Source organism: Grammomys surdaster, unplaced genomic scaffold (assembly GCF_004785775.1).
Source record: "Grammomys surdaster isolate TR1022 unplaced genomic scaffold, NIH_TR_1.0 126176, whole genome shotgun sequence".
Taxonomy (NCBI): Eukaryota; Metazoa; Chordata; class Mammalia; order Rodentia; family Muridae; genus Grammomys; species Grammomys surdaster.
The window spans coordinates 7380515-7398518 of record NW_021620983.1 but is presented as its reverse complement, the minus strand read 5'-3'; the positions used below and the strand labels follow the sequence as shown (position 1 = coordinate 7398518).

At 37.6% G+C, this 18004-nt stretch overlaps 1 protein-coding gene across 1 annotated transcript in view; it reads right to left on the bottom strand.

Annotated features, from left to right (window-relative positions):
- Positions 1-2735: 2735 nt before the first annotated feature.
- The window catches only part of LOC114612599 (solute carrier organic anion transporter family member 1A5-like), a 35780-nt gene continuing 20511 nt past the window's right edge, over positions 2736-18004 (bottom strand). Inside the window, exons 9-14 of the mRNA XM_028757570.1 lie at positions 14409-14604; positions 12989-13154; positions 10288-10460; positions 7023-7087; positions 6070-6187; positions 2736-2955 (exon numbers count right to left, since the gene is read on the bottom strand). Coding sequence (XP_028613403.1) covers positions 2736-2955; positions 6070-6187; positions 7023-7087; positions 10288-10460; positions 12989-13154; positions 14409-14604 — 938 coding nt within the window. The remainder of the gene's footprint in view (positions 2956-6069; positions 6188-7022; positions 7088-10287; positions 10461-12988; positions 13155-14408; positions 14605-18004) is intronic.

Below are 18004 nucleotides of genomic sequence, written 5' to 3'. Positions count from 1 at the left end.
AACCAAGCTCAGATTCTGAGCAAGATTAGCACATGCTCATTACTCCTGATCTATCTCTCCATTCCCATGAAACTTTTCTTTTGCAATACACACTAATTTAGGAAGTCATAACAATTGGAAAATAACTCTAGAAAGCTCTACAGTGAGGTTGTCTGCTTTCTCTTTGCTATGGTTTTGAGGTTTGGACCACCCACATTGGCCCATGTATTAAAATCTCAGTTTTCAATAAAGATTTATTGAATGCTGCTGGAAGCATTAAAAGATGGGGCCTAAAGCAGATTTGGGCCAAAAATAATAAACCATTGGAAGAGATGCTAGGTCCTTGGCCCCTTCCATCTCTCTCTTCCTACTTCCCAGGCAACATGAAGTCTGGAGCTTACTTCCTATGAGTTGCTTCCACTAAGTACTCTGAGAATATATGAATAAATTGAACAGTAGGCCAAAAATTCCCACTAGATATAACAAGGTAGCCTTTAAATAACATACTGCACCCATCCATGATTTATTTTATTTTGTTAGCATTTTACTATACCTTGGATCTTAACACAAGGCCTCAGATATATTAGGCAAACATTGTAACCGTGAGATACAACCAAGTTTCCACAAAGGGGTTTGAAAAGACAAGCTTCCTCAAACACATGCTTTTAAGAAATAGTTTCTTCCACCCAATAAAGGGCTAATATCCAATATATACCAAAAATTCAAGAAGTTAGACTCCAGAGAATCAAATGATCCTATTAAAAATGGTGTACAGAGCTCAACTGAAGAATCTCAAATGGCTGAGCTCATGAAGAAATGTTCAACATTCTTTGTCATCAGAGAAATTCAAACCAAAGAACTCTGGGATTCTATCTCACACCAGCCAGAATGGCTAAAATCAATTGCAGATGATGGTGAGGATGTGGAGAAAGAGGAACACTCTTCCATTGTTTGTGGGATTGCAAGTTGGTATGACCATTGTGAAAATCAGTCTGGTGGTTCCTCATAAAATTGGACAATGTATTACCTGAGGACCCAGCTATATCACTCCTGGGCATATAGCCAAAGATGTTCCAACATATAACAAGAACACCTGTTTACTATATTCATAGCAGCCTTATTTATAATGGCCAAAAGCTGAAAGAACCCAGATGTCCTTCAACAGAGAAAAGGATACAGAAAATATGGTATATTTATAAAATGGAGTACTACTCAGCTATTAAAAACAGTGAATTCATAAAATACTTAGGCAAATGGATGGGACTAGAAAATGTCATCCTGAGTCAGATAACCCAGTCACAAAAGAATACACATGGTATGTGCTCACTGACAAGTGAATATTAGTTAAAAAGCTGAGAATACCCAAGATACAATTCATAGATCACATAAAGCTCAAGAAAAAGGAAAAGCAATGTGTGGATCTTCAATCCTTCTTAGAAGGGGAAAAAAAATACTCAGGGGAGGAAATATGGAGACAAAGTATGGATCAGAGACTGAAGGAAAGACCATCCAGAGACTATACCACCTGGAGACACATCTCAAATACAATCACCAAATGCAGACACTATTGTGGATGCCAAGAAGTACATGCTGACAGAAGCCCAATATAGTGGTCTCCTGAGAGGCTTTGTGAGGACCTGAAAAATACAGAGGTGGACTTTTGCAGCCAACATTGGACTGAGCAGAGGGTCCCCAATTGAAGAGTTGGGAAAAGGATTGAGGGAGCTGAAGCGGTTTGCAACCTCATAGGAAGAACAACAATGTCAACCAACCAGACCCCCCCCCCCAGGACACCCAGGGACTAAACCACCATCAAAAGAGTATACATGGAGGGAACCATGGCTCCAGACATGGAGGAGAGGAAGAATTTGTCTGGCATCAGTGGGAGGAAAGGCCCTAGGATCTGAGTAAGCTCAATGCCCCAGTGTAGGGTAATGCCAGAGCAGGGAGGTGGGAGTAGGTGTGTGGGTGGGGGAATACCTCATAGACACTGGGGGAGGAGAGGGGATAGGGGGTTTCCTGGGGGGAAACTGAAAAAGGGGATAGCATTTTAAATGTAAATAAATAAAATATACAAAAAAAAAGAAACAGTTTCATGACCAACTTTGAATTGCTAGGAAAAAATAGGTCCAACAATATTTGCAAAGTGATTTTTAATAATCTGATTAGGTTTTTCAGTGGCGTAAACTAAATGATCAAATGTGTGACATGAGTAAAGAAAGAAGGAACTAAAAACAGGAGATGACACATGAGGAAGAAGTCTAATCTCAGAAGTGTCATGACTAAAATAACAAAAAAAGAGTTAATAATTCCTAGATACAGACATATGCACATATCTTGTGCATAGAATGAATAATTATTTCTATGTGGAACAACCACAATGCATATGTTCAGCTCTAAATAACTCCATCATGAAAACATAAATTCAACATACTTAAATAGTGTTTAAGGACTAGATTTTAAAGCCGTTTGAAGGTATATAGGAAACACATACTTCCCTTGATATAATAGAAAATACTATTTGCAAATGAAGGACACAAATATGTTCAGTATAGGGTCTCTATAGAAGTCTGTCCTAGGAAAATCATAACTCCTACACCAAACTCCTGAAAATATTATCAATAATTATTTTTGTCATGAGTAAGAATAATTGTTGAGTTTCTTAAAGATAAGTATTCTTATTGTAAGTCTCATGATTCAAAACTAGTCAAGTGTACATTCTGTTCATGGCCTAGCACAGGTCAGTAGAAAACTCATTACAGCTTAGTTTTCAGTTCTCTAATATTCTCGACCTTAGGACTTCTGTGCACATCTGTGCACTCATTTTCCTTCTCTGTGAGCTTCATCTCTGGAAGTTCAGTTTGTGAAGAGTCCATGTCCCCAGGGAATTGGAATTTTCTGAGAAGTATTAGAATGAAGAATGAAGGGAGATAGCTTGCTCCTCTCAGTGCTGTATTCAACCCAAGGAAAACGTGCCTATTGAAAAGAACTAATCTGTATTAAATCTTAATGTGTTTAAGGAATGTAAATTTGTATATTATTAAAGATCATTTATGCTTTGAAGAAAAATGTCAGGGAAAAATGACAGAAGATAAAATATTGACTGAGTTTATCTAAATGAAACATCACTAATACCTTAGTCACAAATATGGATTTTAATTCACCACGAATCTGCAGATCTGGTGACAGGTGATGAATGTTTAGCCAGATAATTACTCTTCATGGATGTGCATGCTGTTGTTAATTTCTTGTTCAATTTATGATTTGAATTTGTATGTAAACTTAGGATGAGCTTTTTACCATGTGATCATGTATTCTGAAAGATGCATAACTGCAGAGATGAAACAGGAGAAAGAATTAAAGAAAACTTTTTTAGATAGAACTGAACTCAAGAAGAACTTAGGAAAGAACGCATTGGGAGTAAGAGTATTTTTACATCAGAGCAGGAGGAGAGAAAAAAATTAGAAGGAAATGCAGAGTGGACTAACTTAGAAATTATAAGGCAACATTAAAAATTAAGTGAGCAGTATGCAGAATGCAGAGGGAAAGAGGAAAGAAGAAGCTGCAGATTGAACAGAAGGAGCTTGCAGGCTTCTCCTTACAATGGGACAAATAGATCATTTTATAATAACAAGGCAGTCTTAGTCTTACTAAAGAGAGCAAACCTTTGTTCTTTCAGACTTGGTTTTAATTCATTTAACATTAAAAGGTAGAATCTTCTTCTTTGTGCAATAAAGTTTAGAGCTCATTTTTCAATCAGAGTGAATTCTTTCTGCTCTGGTGCTTGGTCTTTTGCTCTGTATACATATGTAAGTACTGATGTGTGTGTGTGTGTGTGTGTGTGTGTGTGTCTAAGTATGTAATTATGAGATAGTCTAAAAGCTGAGCCCAACTGACTTGAATGGAGATTTAAAAATGTATATGCATGAAACTTTTTTAGATAGAACTGAACTCAAGAAGAACTTAGAAAAAAGGCATTGGGAGCATTTTTACATCAGAGCAGGAAAATTAGAAAATTAGAAGGAAAATGCAGAGTATGAACTTATCAACCTACGCTTGATTGTGTGAAAGTTTTTTCCTCCTGTAAGTGTGACTTTCTTCTGGTTTATTAATAGAAGTTTATTTCTCCAAACTTCCCTCTAGCCTGACAAGCAAGAGATATCTGGAAAAGAAGGAAAAGTCCCTAGCAGTTAATCATTACTTAATCCCCTGATGAGGAGCAAATGCCGGAGATTTCAGCTTCTAGCCTCAGAGGAACTAAAACAGGCATATCAGCTACTGTATCAAAGGGACTAAGACTTAAGATAGTTAAATGCTTTGTTTTGTTTTGTTTTGTTTTGTTTTGTTTTGTTTTGTTTTATAGCAACCCTAGATATCTCATAAAACCAAGTCTTACCCCTGCCTTATCTCTTCTCCCTCTGATGCATCAAGAGGAATCAAGAAAAATGGCGACCTACGGGTCTGGGCCTTAGCACATTAAAATAGACAAATGAAACTAGGACTCTGTGGTCCTCCCACTTAATCTCAGCACTTGGAAGGCAGAGGCAGAAAGACATATCTCTGTGAGTTCAAGCCCAAATTGGACTATAAAGTGAGTTCCAGGACAGCTGAGTCTGTATACAGAGAAGCCCTGTTCTGAAAAACAAAATAAAAAACAAGGAAACAAAAGGAATAGAGAAAATGATCACAGCTATTTCTACAGAGGGAAAGTATAAGTACAGTATGTGACTGTAGATGCTTGAATTTCAGACATAACAGTGTGGACATATGATTGAAGTTTTTTTCTAAGTAGACAATAGATTCATAAATATCTTAGTTTCTTTTCCTGCCACTGTTTAAAAAGACATTGACAAAATCAAGGTAAGGAAGAAGAATTAGTTTGCTCACAATTCTGGGATACAATCCACGATCCTGTGGATGTCAAGGCCACTAAAACTTTGACACACACAGATACGCAGACCAAAGTAATTCTGTCCTTTCACACTGTTACTGTGGGTATACCAGTCATGGAATGGGATCTTACCCACTCCTAACAATAAACACTGAAGACAAAGCAATGTAGTCTGGAGCAAACAAGATTTCTCCCTGGGTTAAAGGGCAAGACTAGGTAACAGCCAGAGTCCTGGTTAAAGATAAACCTGGGAAGGCCACTGGTGGTTGGGCAGCAAGGAACCCACAGTTCTTTGACTAGAGTGTTAGTGGCCTGCACGGAGAATGGTGGGAACCATGTAAGTAACTGCTTTTATTCCACGCAGCGGTGTTAAACTACACACAACTGGATGCACACTGATCTCAGAGGGTGAGTTTCCTACTTCTTGAGGGAAATGGCTTCCAGTTATCATCTCATCCCACTTGTGACACTCTCAACAGGCTTGTAGCATAATCACTTTACTGAGCAAAGTTATGTTAATGAAGCTGCTAACCACTAAGTCCAGGGGAGCATCTCTGGGTTTCCCCCAACAGTGACCAACAGCAAAATGAAGACACCAGGTCCCTTTTCAAGATAGTCACTGGCTACAGCATCAGGCACATTTTGTTAAACTGCATGCTACTACACAGATTTGAGGATCTCAATGAGTCAGGCTTCAAGTATGAGAGTGTTGTGAACTTTCCAGGAGCTACAATGCCAGAATCCATGCTGCCTGGATATGCTGGGACTCTGTCATCCCCACCTCTGCGGGAGGGAGATCTCTGCAAAAGGGTAGAAAGAACTGATAGATTTTGTTCCCCACTACAGCACCCGTGTGCTAGATCTCTGAATCTTGCTGTATTGCTTATCTTTAGACTTCAGCCATGCTAGTTCAGCTCACGATGCAGCTCTTCTCTGTTACTCCAGGGCCTCTATGCAGATACCTGCTTGCATTCTGAAATATTTTGAAGGATTTTTAGGAAAGCCACTCAGGCGTATATGCATCAAGCACTTTAGAAATAGTGAGGAAATATTAAAATATATAAGTAAGGATGTAATTCAATATAGCATTCTGAAAATGAAGCCCTATATAATCTTATCACCCAAGACATGCTTTATATGCAAAGGGAATGTTATATAAGAATTTTATGCTACAAAGCAAGTCTCAAAATTATATTTACCTGAAGCTATTTACATCATACATCCTGCATGACCCCGGATCTCCACATTTCTGAGTTCCCCAATGTAAACAGGTTCTGTCTATCAAAGCACCAAAGTAAATAGGTGCAGGAATGCCAGCTGCAATGAAAAGAAAGGAAAAACAAAAACAAATCAACAACAATTGAACACATCCCTCTGATGAGAAAAACAAAAAGAGATGTGTGTAATTGTATTTGGAAATACTTGAGTTTCCGCTTTTGTAAATCTACCAAAAGATGAAAGGTGTAATTAAATTTGGGTAAGATCTTTAAAGACAAGTGGAAACACCTATCATCTCTACAGTTACTTCATTCTCAGACTAACTACAAGTAGCCAGTTCCAAGCACAAAGGCTTATAAACTGAAGGTCACATGAAGTGGGCAGAGAACATCCATGTTAATGATGCTACAAGGGCATGAAACTTTCTGAATGTTGACATTTTGGATATTGCTGATCCAGAGACAGATTATCTTTACCTTCTTATTGATTATTCATTGCTCCATCCCTGTGTCTGACCTTATATCCATATGACTATCACATGAAGCGTTTAGTGATATCTTGACTTACAAGATCTCTAGCTTTGACTTTGACCAATACAAACACTAAGAATGTCATCAGATAGCATCTGAGCCTACAGCACAGAACTATTTGCTTTGCTTAGCCATCCTACCTGACATTCCCACACATATATTTGAGAAGAACCTACTTCCCAGATACTTTCATTCTCTAAGTATAAACATTATAAAACTGTCCTCATATAGTAACGTGATGTTTGAAAGATGTGAATTTGTGTTCCCATGTTACGGTCACTTCCAGAATAAAACCTTATTCCATTTATGGTGAGAGTTCTATTTTGTATTGACTTATTCAGAGAAAAGTAATTTGTTTACTAAGCCCTTAATATAGATCTGAAATGTTGGGAAAGTCCTCATACCAAATACTCTTATGCAAAATGCATGTAATCCAACTCCAAGTGACTTTTCTTCAGACTTGATACACCTGAAAAATACACACATACATACAGATCATCGTACCAATCCACATCTGCCTTAGCATCATTTCAATGACCATGGAAGTCTATGATTCTAATGGTTAAACTTTTCATCCTGAAGTAAGAATGACACATACTTACCTCTGTCATGTCCACACAGAAGAGGAGAATAAGGACTTCTGAAAGCTGTCCTCTGACCTCCACACATCTGAAGCATGACTGAGCCCTTTAACACTAAGAGATATTGTCTGGTAACCTAGGTAAATAGTTTTTTTGGGTTCCTTGGTAACCACCATGCTGTACTCACCATAAAGCTTCCAAACATTTGAAACCGCAAACCAATTAAATCATTCTTCCCTTAAGTTGGTTCTAAGCCTTCTGTCATGCAGATTTAAAAAAGCTAGTACTACAAATGCAGTTCAACAGATAAGCAGAGAAAGAATCAATCATGTAAGCTATGACATTAAGAAAAGTATTGTGTTATATGGAATTAGCAACTGTAGACACTTGTCTCATCTGAGATGATTTTGATAATTACATAAAAAGGACTACAAACAAGTCAGGACAATAACTAAAAACTATTTTTAGAAATCCAGAAATCCTTTTAATATGTGATGTATTTTCATCAAATACTCCGTTGTGTAAGCAAAGCATAATATAAACACCTGCTGGGATTTCATTTTGGAAGTGATTGCTTAAAAGAGTTAAAGAAAACACAAGAGTCTGGAGGAATGATGATAGTATTGCAACAGTAGAACTGAATTATCCATCATTTACACTGCAATCGTCAGAAATGCAAAAGAAAGAGAAATGAAATGCCAAAAAAAAAAAAGAAAGAAAACTTGAGTAGACCTTAACCTGATTACATCAAGAAATCTGTTCCTAGCCAACTGATTGACACACTAATTTCAACACCGGGAATGCACATAGTGGATAGAGAACCAGTTCCTGTGATCTCTCCACTCATTTCCACATGCATGCCATAGAATACACATACACAAACACATCCACACAGAAACTCATGTACACATAAAATGTTCCAAAAAATCATACACTAAAACATCAGTGAACCATAAGGTTCTTTGTAGAACAGTCAACTTATAGAATCTAAGATAATTTAGAAACTGAGTAAAGGATGGAAACGGGAATAGGTGTGCAGTTAATATCAGAGCATCTTGTGAGGGCATGCTTAGAGATTCTAACAGGGGAGTTTAGCTGACCATATGCTTCATCTGTGACCATTTTCCTCTAGGAGAAAAAGTCCTTATCAACTGAGCATGCAGCTTGGAAACTCAGCCACCTGGATCTTTGAGGGAGAAAGGAGACACCACTTAACCACATCAGCTGAATCTGCATGGCAGGTGATGAGGTTACAGTTGTCACAGACGAATGTCTCTCACTTGCAAGAATAAGTCTTAATAACTAGCAGTACTTTGTGCCTTTGTATTTTTGTGAATGATGAACTGAAACAAGGCATATACCACATCTCCAATACAACATCATGCAATTGAAAATGATAGTAAAAGTGTTGGGGTACACAGTGTGAAGGTGTATCTCTGTCCTTCCTCGCCTGCCTAAGGCACACTCTGATTGGCTTTAATAAAGAGGTAATTGTCAATAGCTAAGCAGAAAAGGGAAGGTGGGACCGCTGGGCTGAGATGCTGTCTCTGGGAAAGAATCAGAGAAATGACAATTTGTCGGTGGGATCTGGAGATGGTACCGAATAATGGGACTAAGAATGAAGTAAAGAAGTAACCATCTGCAGGGCCATGAGCTAGCATAATAAGATTAAGTTAGATGAACCAGCTAGCCAGTATCCCCAGCTAAAGGCCTAAACTATAATAAAAATTAATAAGTCTCCGTGTCATTAATTAACTGCTGACAGGTCCAGAAAGTCCAGCAATATTTGCCATCCAATGTGGTAGCAAGAAATCCAAGCTTAGAACACTAGAGACAGGCATTAGGCCAAATAGTTCCAAGTGGTAGTCAGGGGGGGAAAGTTTTTCTTATCAGCCACAAGCTGCTTTGTGGCAGTGACACTGGCACTCAGACAGGAGGCACAGCCCCTGAAGTGTGAGTAGAGCTCCAGAGGCTTACATCATGGTTGGATCTGTTTCCCACACCTGAAGCTCACCCATTAAAGACAGGGCTGGTAGTTGTTGGAAGGATTGAGGAATCTGGAGAAGATAGTGACTCTATAAGAAGACCAACAGAATCAAATAGCCTGGACCTTTGGGAGCTCCCACTGACTGAACCATCAACCAAAGGGCATACAAGGGCTCCACATAGGCACCACCCCATATGTAGCAGATTCACAACTTGGTTTCCCTGTAGGACACTGTATAAGTGTATCAAGGGATTACCCTGATGCTCTTGCCAGCCTGTGAATCCTGGTACCCCAACAGGGCTATCTTGATTGACCTCAGTCTCAAAGGGGAAGGTGAAATGTGGTGAGAGGAGGGGCCCTATGAGGGAGGGAACTAGGAGGAGAGGGGGCAGGCTGTAGGGGAAAGTGAATAAAAAAATTAATTAATGGGGAAAGAAAAGAGCCCTATCTGTGCAGCCAGGCTGGACACCACAAACTTGAATGGGGCCTGTGAGCTGCTGGCTCAAGGGCAGGTGGTAGAAACTGCTGAGACACACAAAGGGCCCCTACCTCAGTGTAATGAATTACACATCATGGTTAGCTCAGTAATGCTTCTGAATTCCAATGATACAAGACTAGAGGTTCAAACTCTTTCCCATTGTTAGTGGGTTGGTCTGAAGTTTGCTAGACTGGATAGAACACCAGCTACGAAAATAAACTTTGGAACTTGACTCTGCAGGTACCTCAGTTTATGTGAGAGTCAATCATTGCACTCATGTAGCCCCTGGTTAGACAGTGTCTAGTATTGCATTCAGTTTTTGTTTAAGACAGATTGGGCTCAGCATGTCAAGGGACCCTAGTCCAGTTTGCACAGAGTTTCACTCTCTGCCAGTCAATTAGCTGAGACATAGGAAGTGAGCGCTAGGCAACTTCTCTCACATTCCAAAACAACACAACACATCTGCCTAAAATAGGAGATGAAAGAAGAGAGCTGGTTCCCCAACATTGTTTTCTGACATCCTGTTTTCTTTGGAGCACCTAGGATCTCACAGCACATAAGAGCCTGCACTCACACTACTAAGAAAGAAAGAGGGGAAATTAAACGAAGGAGTTACTTATTACCTCAGAAAAACCATGTATCCAGGGATGGCTGAGAGTGAGTAGAAGACACTGAGAAATACTGACGTGATTAATAAGTACTGCAGCTTTTTAACACAGTCAGGCCCTTTCTTACATAGCCCAAGGACTGCAGATGAGTTTCCTGATGACCGAATGCAGTGGCAATTCTGAAACACCTGTCAAAAAAGGATGTCCTATTAAAGAAAAAGCATATTAGTTTGAACTTTCAGTACTTTCTGCACAGCTAGGTGGAACAAAATGGGGAGTGGTATATCAATGATATGACTCAGAGAAAGACCACTCACTTCGGCTAAGGAAGACCTGAGTTGGGCCACAAAAATCACTAAATAAATAAAATGCATGTTTCTTTCATATGAGAACTCTACCATAAAACATAAAGAGATATACTTTAATGGTACTATTTTTTTCAAATTCGTCAAATAAATTTGCAAAATTTTAATTATTTTAAATGCATAATTTATTTTACTTCTGATATCTAATTGCTTATTTGTTTGGCATTTCTTGTATAAGTAGTGTGTGTGTGTGTGTGTGTGTGTGTGTGTGTGTGTGTGTCTGTGTGTCTGTGTGTGTGTCTGTGTCTGTGTCTGTGTGTGTGTGTATGTGTGTGTGTTTGTGCTTGTCCGTGCATTCATGTTTCTAAGTGTGGACTGAAATATACCATGGATTCCATGTAGAATTCAGGAAATAAGTTATGAGAGTTAGTTCTCCCTTTGTACCATGAGGGTCCCATAATATAATTCTAGTGTAAATGGCTGGTGGACAATGCCTTTCCTACTCAGCCAACTTTATAGTTTACACATAATAAATATTATACAAAAATAAATAAGTATGACTTTGTTTTATTTTGATGCTTGTACTAAGTTCTAAAACAAAATATATTTAGAATGTTAATGGAATAGTTAGGTGCTTACAACAAATGTCTTGTCCCCAAGAAAACAGTTTACTTAAATATATATTTTTATAGTTTTATAAATATATATAAATTTTAATAAATAATGTTCCCAGGTCTGATTAAGAATGTAAATTTATATTTTACATATTTTCTGAATAGGTATTGTTTCCAGGTCTGATTAAGAATCAAAATTTATACTTCACTTTGATTATCAATCAACTCTCAGGATTATAATATGTTTGAGGCAAGAAAAATGTGGAACAGTCTATGATGCTAAACTGTCATGATAAGGGCCTGGGGAGGTGGAACAGTCAGTGATGACCTACACAAGCATGAGAACCTGAGTTCTCATCCCAGCACACACGTGGAAAGTGCATGCAAGAGGATGTGTTTAAAACACTGGATCTCAAGGTAGGAACAGGTGACACCCTGAGGTTCAATTGCCAGGTAGCCTAAACGAATTAGCAAATTCCAAGCTAGGAAGAATCTGTCAGAAGAACAAGGTGCATGGTCCTGAGAGTCAACAACTGAGGTTTCCTTCTGGCCTCTGTATGAGCAGTTACCTGCACAAACACACACACAAACACACACACACAAACATACATACACTACATACATCCATACATACTCACACGCACAATCTTTAAATAAATAAACAAATAGATAAATAAGTAATTGAAAAAAGTTTGTGAAATGAAAAGCTAAGTTTTTGTCCACCTCAACTAGATGAGACTTTAGTGGCATATTTTTCCTGCAAGTTGGCAGGAGCTAAGGTGGGAGGAATAAGGAGAAGAAGAGGAGGAGTAAGGGGAGGAGAAGGAGGAAGAAGAGGAGAACAGAAAAGTGAGAGAGGATGACAGTGAGGGGAACATGGCTGTTAATGTTCACATGTCTCTAGCAGTCAAAGGTAGTTGATATATCTAGGTTGAGTATTTGGTTACACGTCTGATTGTGTGGGCATCTTGTTATAGAGCATTACCAAATATATAAAGCCTTTGGATAATATAAGCATTAGAATCGCATTTCTACTGGGCCAGCATGGATGGCGGGATGGTCTGGGCACAGCCCAAACTTGTGAAGACAACATGGAAAATTGGCAGGGCCATCTCCCATGCTGATGTCTCCTGGGTGATAGGGCCTGTGTCTCTGGCCACCTGAGTGGATGGCCTGAGCTGAGTAGTGAAGCCACCGCTGCTTATGGCATCAGGTCTAGGCTACTTGGGAACATGTCAGTTCCATAACTACAAGCCAGAATTGGTGCTACCATTTTAAATATCTCTACCCAAAGTAGTTTAAAGTTTTAATTTTAATGTTGATTTATGTGTAAGCTTAAGTATCCATGTGTGTACAAACAGTGCAACTGGGTGCCTGAGTCAGGCAGAAGAGAGTGTCAGATGGTCTAGCAATGGTCATGCGAGTTCTGGGTACTAAGCATGTCTTCTGAAAGAGTAGCAAGGGCTCTGTAAAACTGAGCTCTCTCTCCAACCTGACCAGAGCATTTTAAGTCAAGTCGTTTGACTAATGACGTCTACTGCTTTGCAATTACAAAATAATACTCAGACTCTGTCAAGGTTTTGGATAACATCTAGGAGTTGTTAGTCAAGTATGTGTATGCTGAATAAATTGAGTTGTTTTTACAACCATTAACCTACTATCAATTTATTAAACATATTAATCTCTTTTAAGCAAGGTCTACTTTGTTCTTTTTAGCAGATGAAGGCTTAGGTCATAACACTGTTAATCTTAATGCAGTACACGAAATATCATCCCACACACTGAAACGATATTTACCATGTGGGTTCCAGTTCCAACAGACTCCTCACAGCCTGCAAGGCAGGGTGTCATGTATGCTAGACCATTGTCTCCACACACTGGATCCCATGTGTTTGTTACGCAGTTACACCCAGTGTTGCAGTCAGCAAGGACATTATTTTCCACATATAGATGATTCTGAACTCTGAAATAATTTAAAATATGTTATAGATACTAAAAGCCTAAACAAGCATTTTATTTTCTTCTCCTCATCCCAGCACATGCACACACACTGAGAAAGAGAGAAAAAAGAGAGATTTAATCTTCTCTCCCAGAACAAAAAAAGAAATCATACAAATATCAACATGTCATCTCTATACTATGATATTCACAGACAATTATCTGTTCCAGTGGTCACGAAATTTAAATCAGACATATGTAATCTCTTAGAATTTTATGTTTGAAATTATTTAAATCATAATTCTTGAGGGTTTTGAAAGAAATATTATTTTTAATATCACTATGTCTATGTCTCTCTCTTTTTGTCTCTCTGTCTCTGTCTCTCTCAGGTGTGTGTGTATGCACATGCGTAAAACAGCTTGCAGGTAGGTGTTAGTAATAATTTTTCAATTTCTTTGAGACAGAGTCTTGTTTTTTACTGCTGCAAAGCGTGAGTACCAGGCCCATTATCTTCCAGTGTTTCCTGACTATGCTGGTTAACTCACAGTATTAAGAATGGAGTTACAGGTACCCAACAACGTTAAGTTTTCCCTGACTTCTAGGCATCTTAACTCAAAACTTCCTGCCTACTCATCAAGCATTTTCTTACTGAGTTTCTCCTCAGACCTTTGAAAAAAACCTACAAGTACATGCTTTGTTTAATTTTAACTTATTGATTATGTAACTGAGTTTTAAATTCCATATGCTAATACAGAATATGACCAGAAACACCTAAAATACAAAATATAAGACCACAGAGTATATGAGAAATAACTTTAGCAGTGACATATAAAAATAGAAACATTAATTGACTTACCATGTATTAAATTTGAATTTGTTAAATTTGAGCCTATTGTAAAAACCTGTGAAGGCTTGTTGGCCTGTATAGTCAACTTTTAAGGCTATCTCACAGTTGAAGTATAAAATACCTGGATTATTTAAGCTAAAAGGTCCAGGTTACATTCCTTAATTGCAATTTAAAGCTGACTAAGATATCACCATGATGAGATTTATAGTATGTGGAATCAAAGGCTGACTCATGGATAGTACCCAGTCCTCTTTTAATAAGCTTAAACATAATATGGGTGGTATAGGATTGATGGATCAGAGAAAAATTCAACCTAGCCATGGATCACTGCCATTAATTCATAATAAAATGATCTGATCATTCATAATACTTGAGGAAAATTAACTAGAAATATTGAAAAGGTCATGATCTTTATTTTAAAAAACAACATACCTTTCATAAGATATAGTTAAGCCAGCAACTGGTACATTATCACAGGTAAACAGAAAGTAACCAAAATTAAGAATGTATTCAGACAAAGACAAGCAGAATGCTAGGTATGCAGCTTTCTTGACAGTGATCTTGAATTTCTTCATAATGAAGCCACCAGTTAAATAACCAATGCATGTTACAGGTAACATATAAAGACCTATAAATGCAAGAAAACTTGTATTTATAAAGATGGCAGAACAAATGTTGTAATGTTGGTTTTTTATGAATTTATTTTGAATATTTTATTTATTTTCAATGCAGATGTCACCCTTTTTCAGGACTTCCCCTCCCTAGAACACCCTATCCCATACCCCCTCCTCCATTATGCTTTTATACCATTTTGATTACATGCATGTATTAAGGTCAGTTATAGGTTGAGGGTATAGCAATACAATTGATGAAGATAGTCAACAACAGAGAAATTCAATAAACACAAATATTCAAAGAAAAAGCAAGACATTAAACCCAATTAGGTGAACACATCTGTGATCACTGTTTTTAAGGGCTTATCAGGTAACCAAAGTATCTGAGCCTACTTCCCTGTCCTAGCCCAAGATCATTTTCATGTCTGAAGCCTACTTGCTTGTTCTAGCCTAAAATTTAGACTCCTGTCTGAAATTACTTCTTTGTTCTAGCCTAATATATAGATTCCTGCCTGAGATTACTTCTTTGTTCAAACCTAAGATTTAGATTCCTACCTGAAATTACTTCTTTGTTCTAGCCTAATGTTAGATTCCTGCCTGAAGCCCATTTCCTTGTCCTTGGCCCAAGTCAGATTCTTGCCAAGCAGCACCAATGGCTCTCTGCCTCTCCCCATTTCTAATTTCATTAACAAGACTAAGCCTGTCTTAGGGCATTCTGACCAGAATGACCTCCTTACTCATCATGGAATAGGAATTATCAAGTGCAAGAACTACTTCTTAGGTTGGTAAGGCTCTATGCAGAATCCTACCCGTCTTTCGCTTGCCAGCCTATTAATTTAGTAAATCTGTTTGGGGGTCCATTTTCAGGATCAAGTCATGTACTTAGCTGCCAACATGTTGATGTTGTTGAAAAAAAAGCTTTAATACAATGGGCAGGAATAAAAGTATTCCCAGGACAAAAAGGACTAGTATAATCAAGCTATATATGCCCTATTTGAAGTTTTACCAAAATAGAAATACTGACCTCAGGCCATAGGTAATTTTATCTGCAGTATCTACCACATTAACTCTCAGCAGAGCACCATTCTTGAAATATATAAGCTCCCTACATATGGTTAAAACATCCTGAGAGGTGTTAGAATTATGCCTAATACACTGAACGTGTCATTAAAATTCTTCCTAATTATAATGACTAGCACTGTAAATTATAGAACTAACATGAATCTAGTGGTATTTGTCATGACACTCAAGATGGCTCTTTACCCTTAAAATCTGAACCACCTTCCAGTAATTTGAGTAAGATAAAGAGCATCAATCCTTTCTTCCAAATGCCTATCGAAATCGTCTGCTATATTCAACTCAGTAAAATTTTGCTAAAAAATTAATAAAAGTAGCTGTATTAACTAATTGTGTCATAGGAATTGAAGAAGCGGTGATGCTAGCAATTAATGTAATTAAAGCTATTATACCAGCAATAATCAAGTCCACTACCCTCTTGCTTCTGATAAAACCTGATTCATTTCTTCCAGTATTTGCAAGCTATTTTTAGAATACTATGGTTCTGTGGTACTCAGGGTACTAAAACAAAAGCTAGTTGATAGACTTCCATAACTGGCATGCTGGATTTCAAAACATAAACATAATTAGAAGGTCTACAATTAATGCAATTTACATTAAATACTGTAGAAGGAACAAAATTATTTTTACCTTGACAATTAAAAGAGCACTACCACATGGGTTAAGACCTGTTTGAAATCCAGATCTTGCCCCAAATTTTTCTCTTGCTAACATAACATAATAGAGAACTGCAGCTAATTTCCATATATGTCTCTGAAATTGTCCAGAATCAGACTTCCAAATGAAGACTGTTATTTCCAATATTGGACTGATTTCTAGACCAGTCCATGATTGAGTCTGAATAATGGGTCACATTTAATAACAATACAAGAGGCATTATAACTTCTCTTTTTGAGTCTCTGTTCCACAAGATCTAATAACTTGAAGCATCAGGGGTATAAGTAAGCAATGAACTCTCATTTCTGAATATCTATGCACCAAATGCAAGGGCACCCACATTCATAAAAGAAACTTTACTAAAGCTCAAAGCACACATTGCACCTCATAAAATAATAGTGGGAGACTCCAACACCCAACTCTCATCAATGGACAGATCATGGAAACAGAAATTAAACAGAGACAGAAAAAAAAAACTAAAAGAAGTTATAAACCAAATGAAATTAGCAGATACTTAAAAAACATTCCATCCAAAACAAAAGAATATACCTTCTTCTCAGCACCTGATGGTACATTCTCCAAAATTCACCATGTAATTGGTCACAAAATATGTCTCAACAGATACAAGAAATTTGAAATAATCCCATGAATCCTATCAGATCACCACAGGCTACGGCTGGTCTTCAAAAATGATAAAATCAATGGAAAGCTCACGTACACATGGAAACTGAACAATGCTCTACTCGTAGATAACTTGTTCAGGGAAGGAATAAATAAATAAGTTAAAGATTTTTTTAGAATTTAATGTAAATGAGGACACATCATACCAAAATTTGTGGGACACAATGAAAGCAGTACTAAGAGGAAAACCCATAGCTCTAAGTGCCTACAGAAATAAACTCAAGAGCGCATATACTAACAACTTGACAGCACACCTGAAAGCTCTAGAACAAAAAGAAGCAAATGCACCCTAGAGAAGTAGATGACAGGAAATAAACTCAGGGCTGAAATCAACCAAGTAGAAACATAAAGAACTATCCAAAGAATCAACAAAACCAGAAGATGGTTCTTTGAGAAAATCAACAAGATAGATTAACCCTTAGCCAGACTAACCAGAAGGCACAGAGATAGTATCCAAATTAAGAAAATCAGAACTGAAAAGGGAGACATTACAACAGAAACTGAGGAAATTCGAAAAAATCATGAGATCCTACTACAAAGGCCTATACTCAACAAAACTGGAAAATCTGGATGAAATGGATAATTTTCTAGACAGATACCAGACACCGAAGTTAAAGCAGGAGCAAATAAACCATCCAAATGGTCCCATAACCCTTAAGAAATAGCAGAAGTCATTAAAAGTCTCCCTACCAGAAAAAGTACAGGACCAGATGGTTTTAGTGCAGAATTCTATGAGACCTTCCAAGAAGAACTAATATCAATTCTTTATAAACTATTCCACAAAATAGAAACAGAAGGAACACTACCCAATTCATTTTATGAAGCCATAATTATGCCCATACCTAAACCACACAAAGACCCAACAATGAAAAAGAACTTCAGACCAATCACCCTTATGAATGTCATGTAAAAATACTCAATAAAATTCTCACAAATCAAATCCAAGAACACATCAAAACAGTCTTCCACCATAATCAAGTAGGCTTTATCCCAGGAATG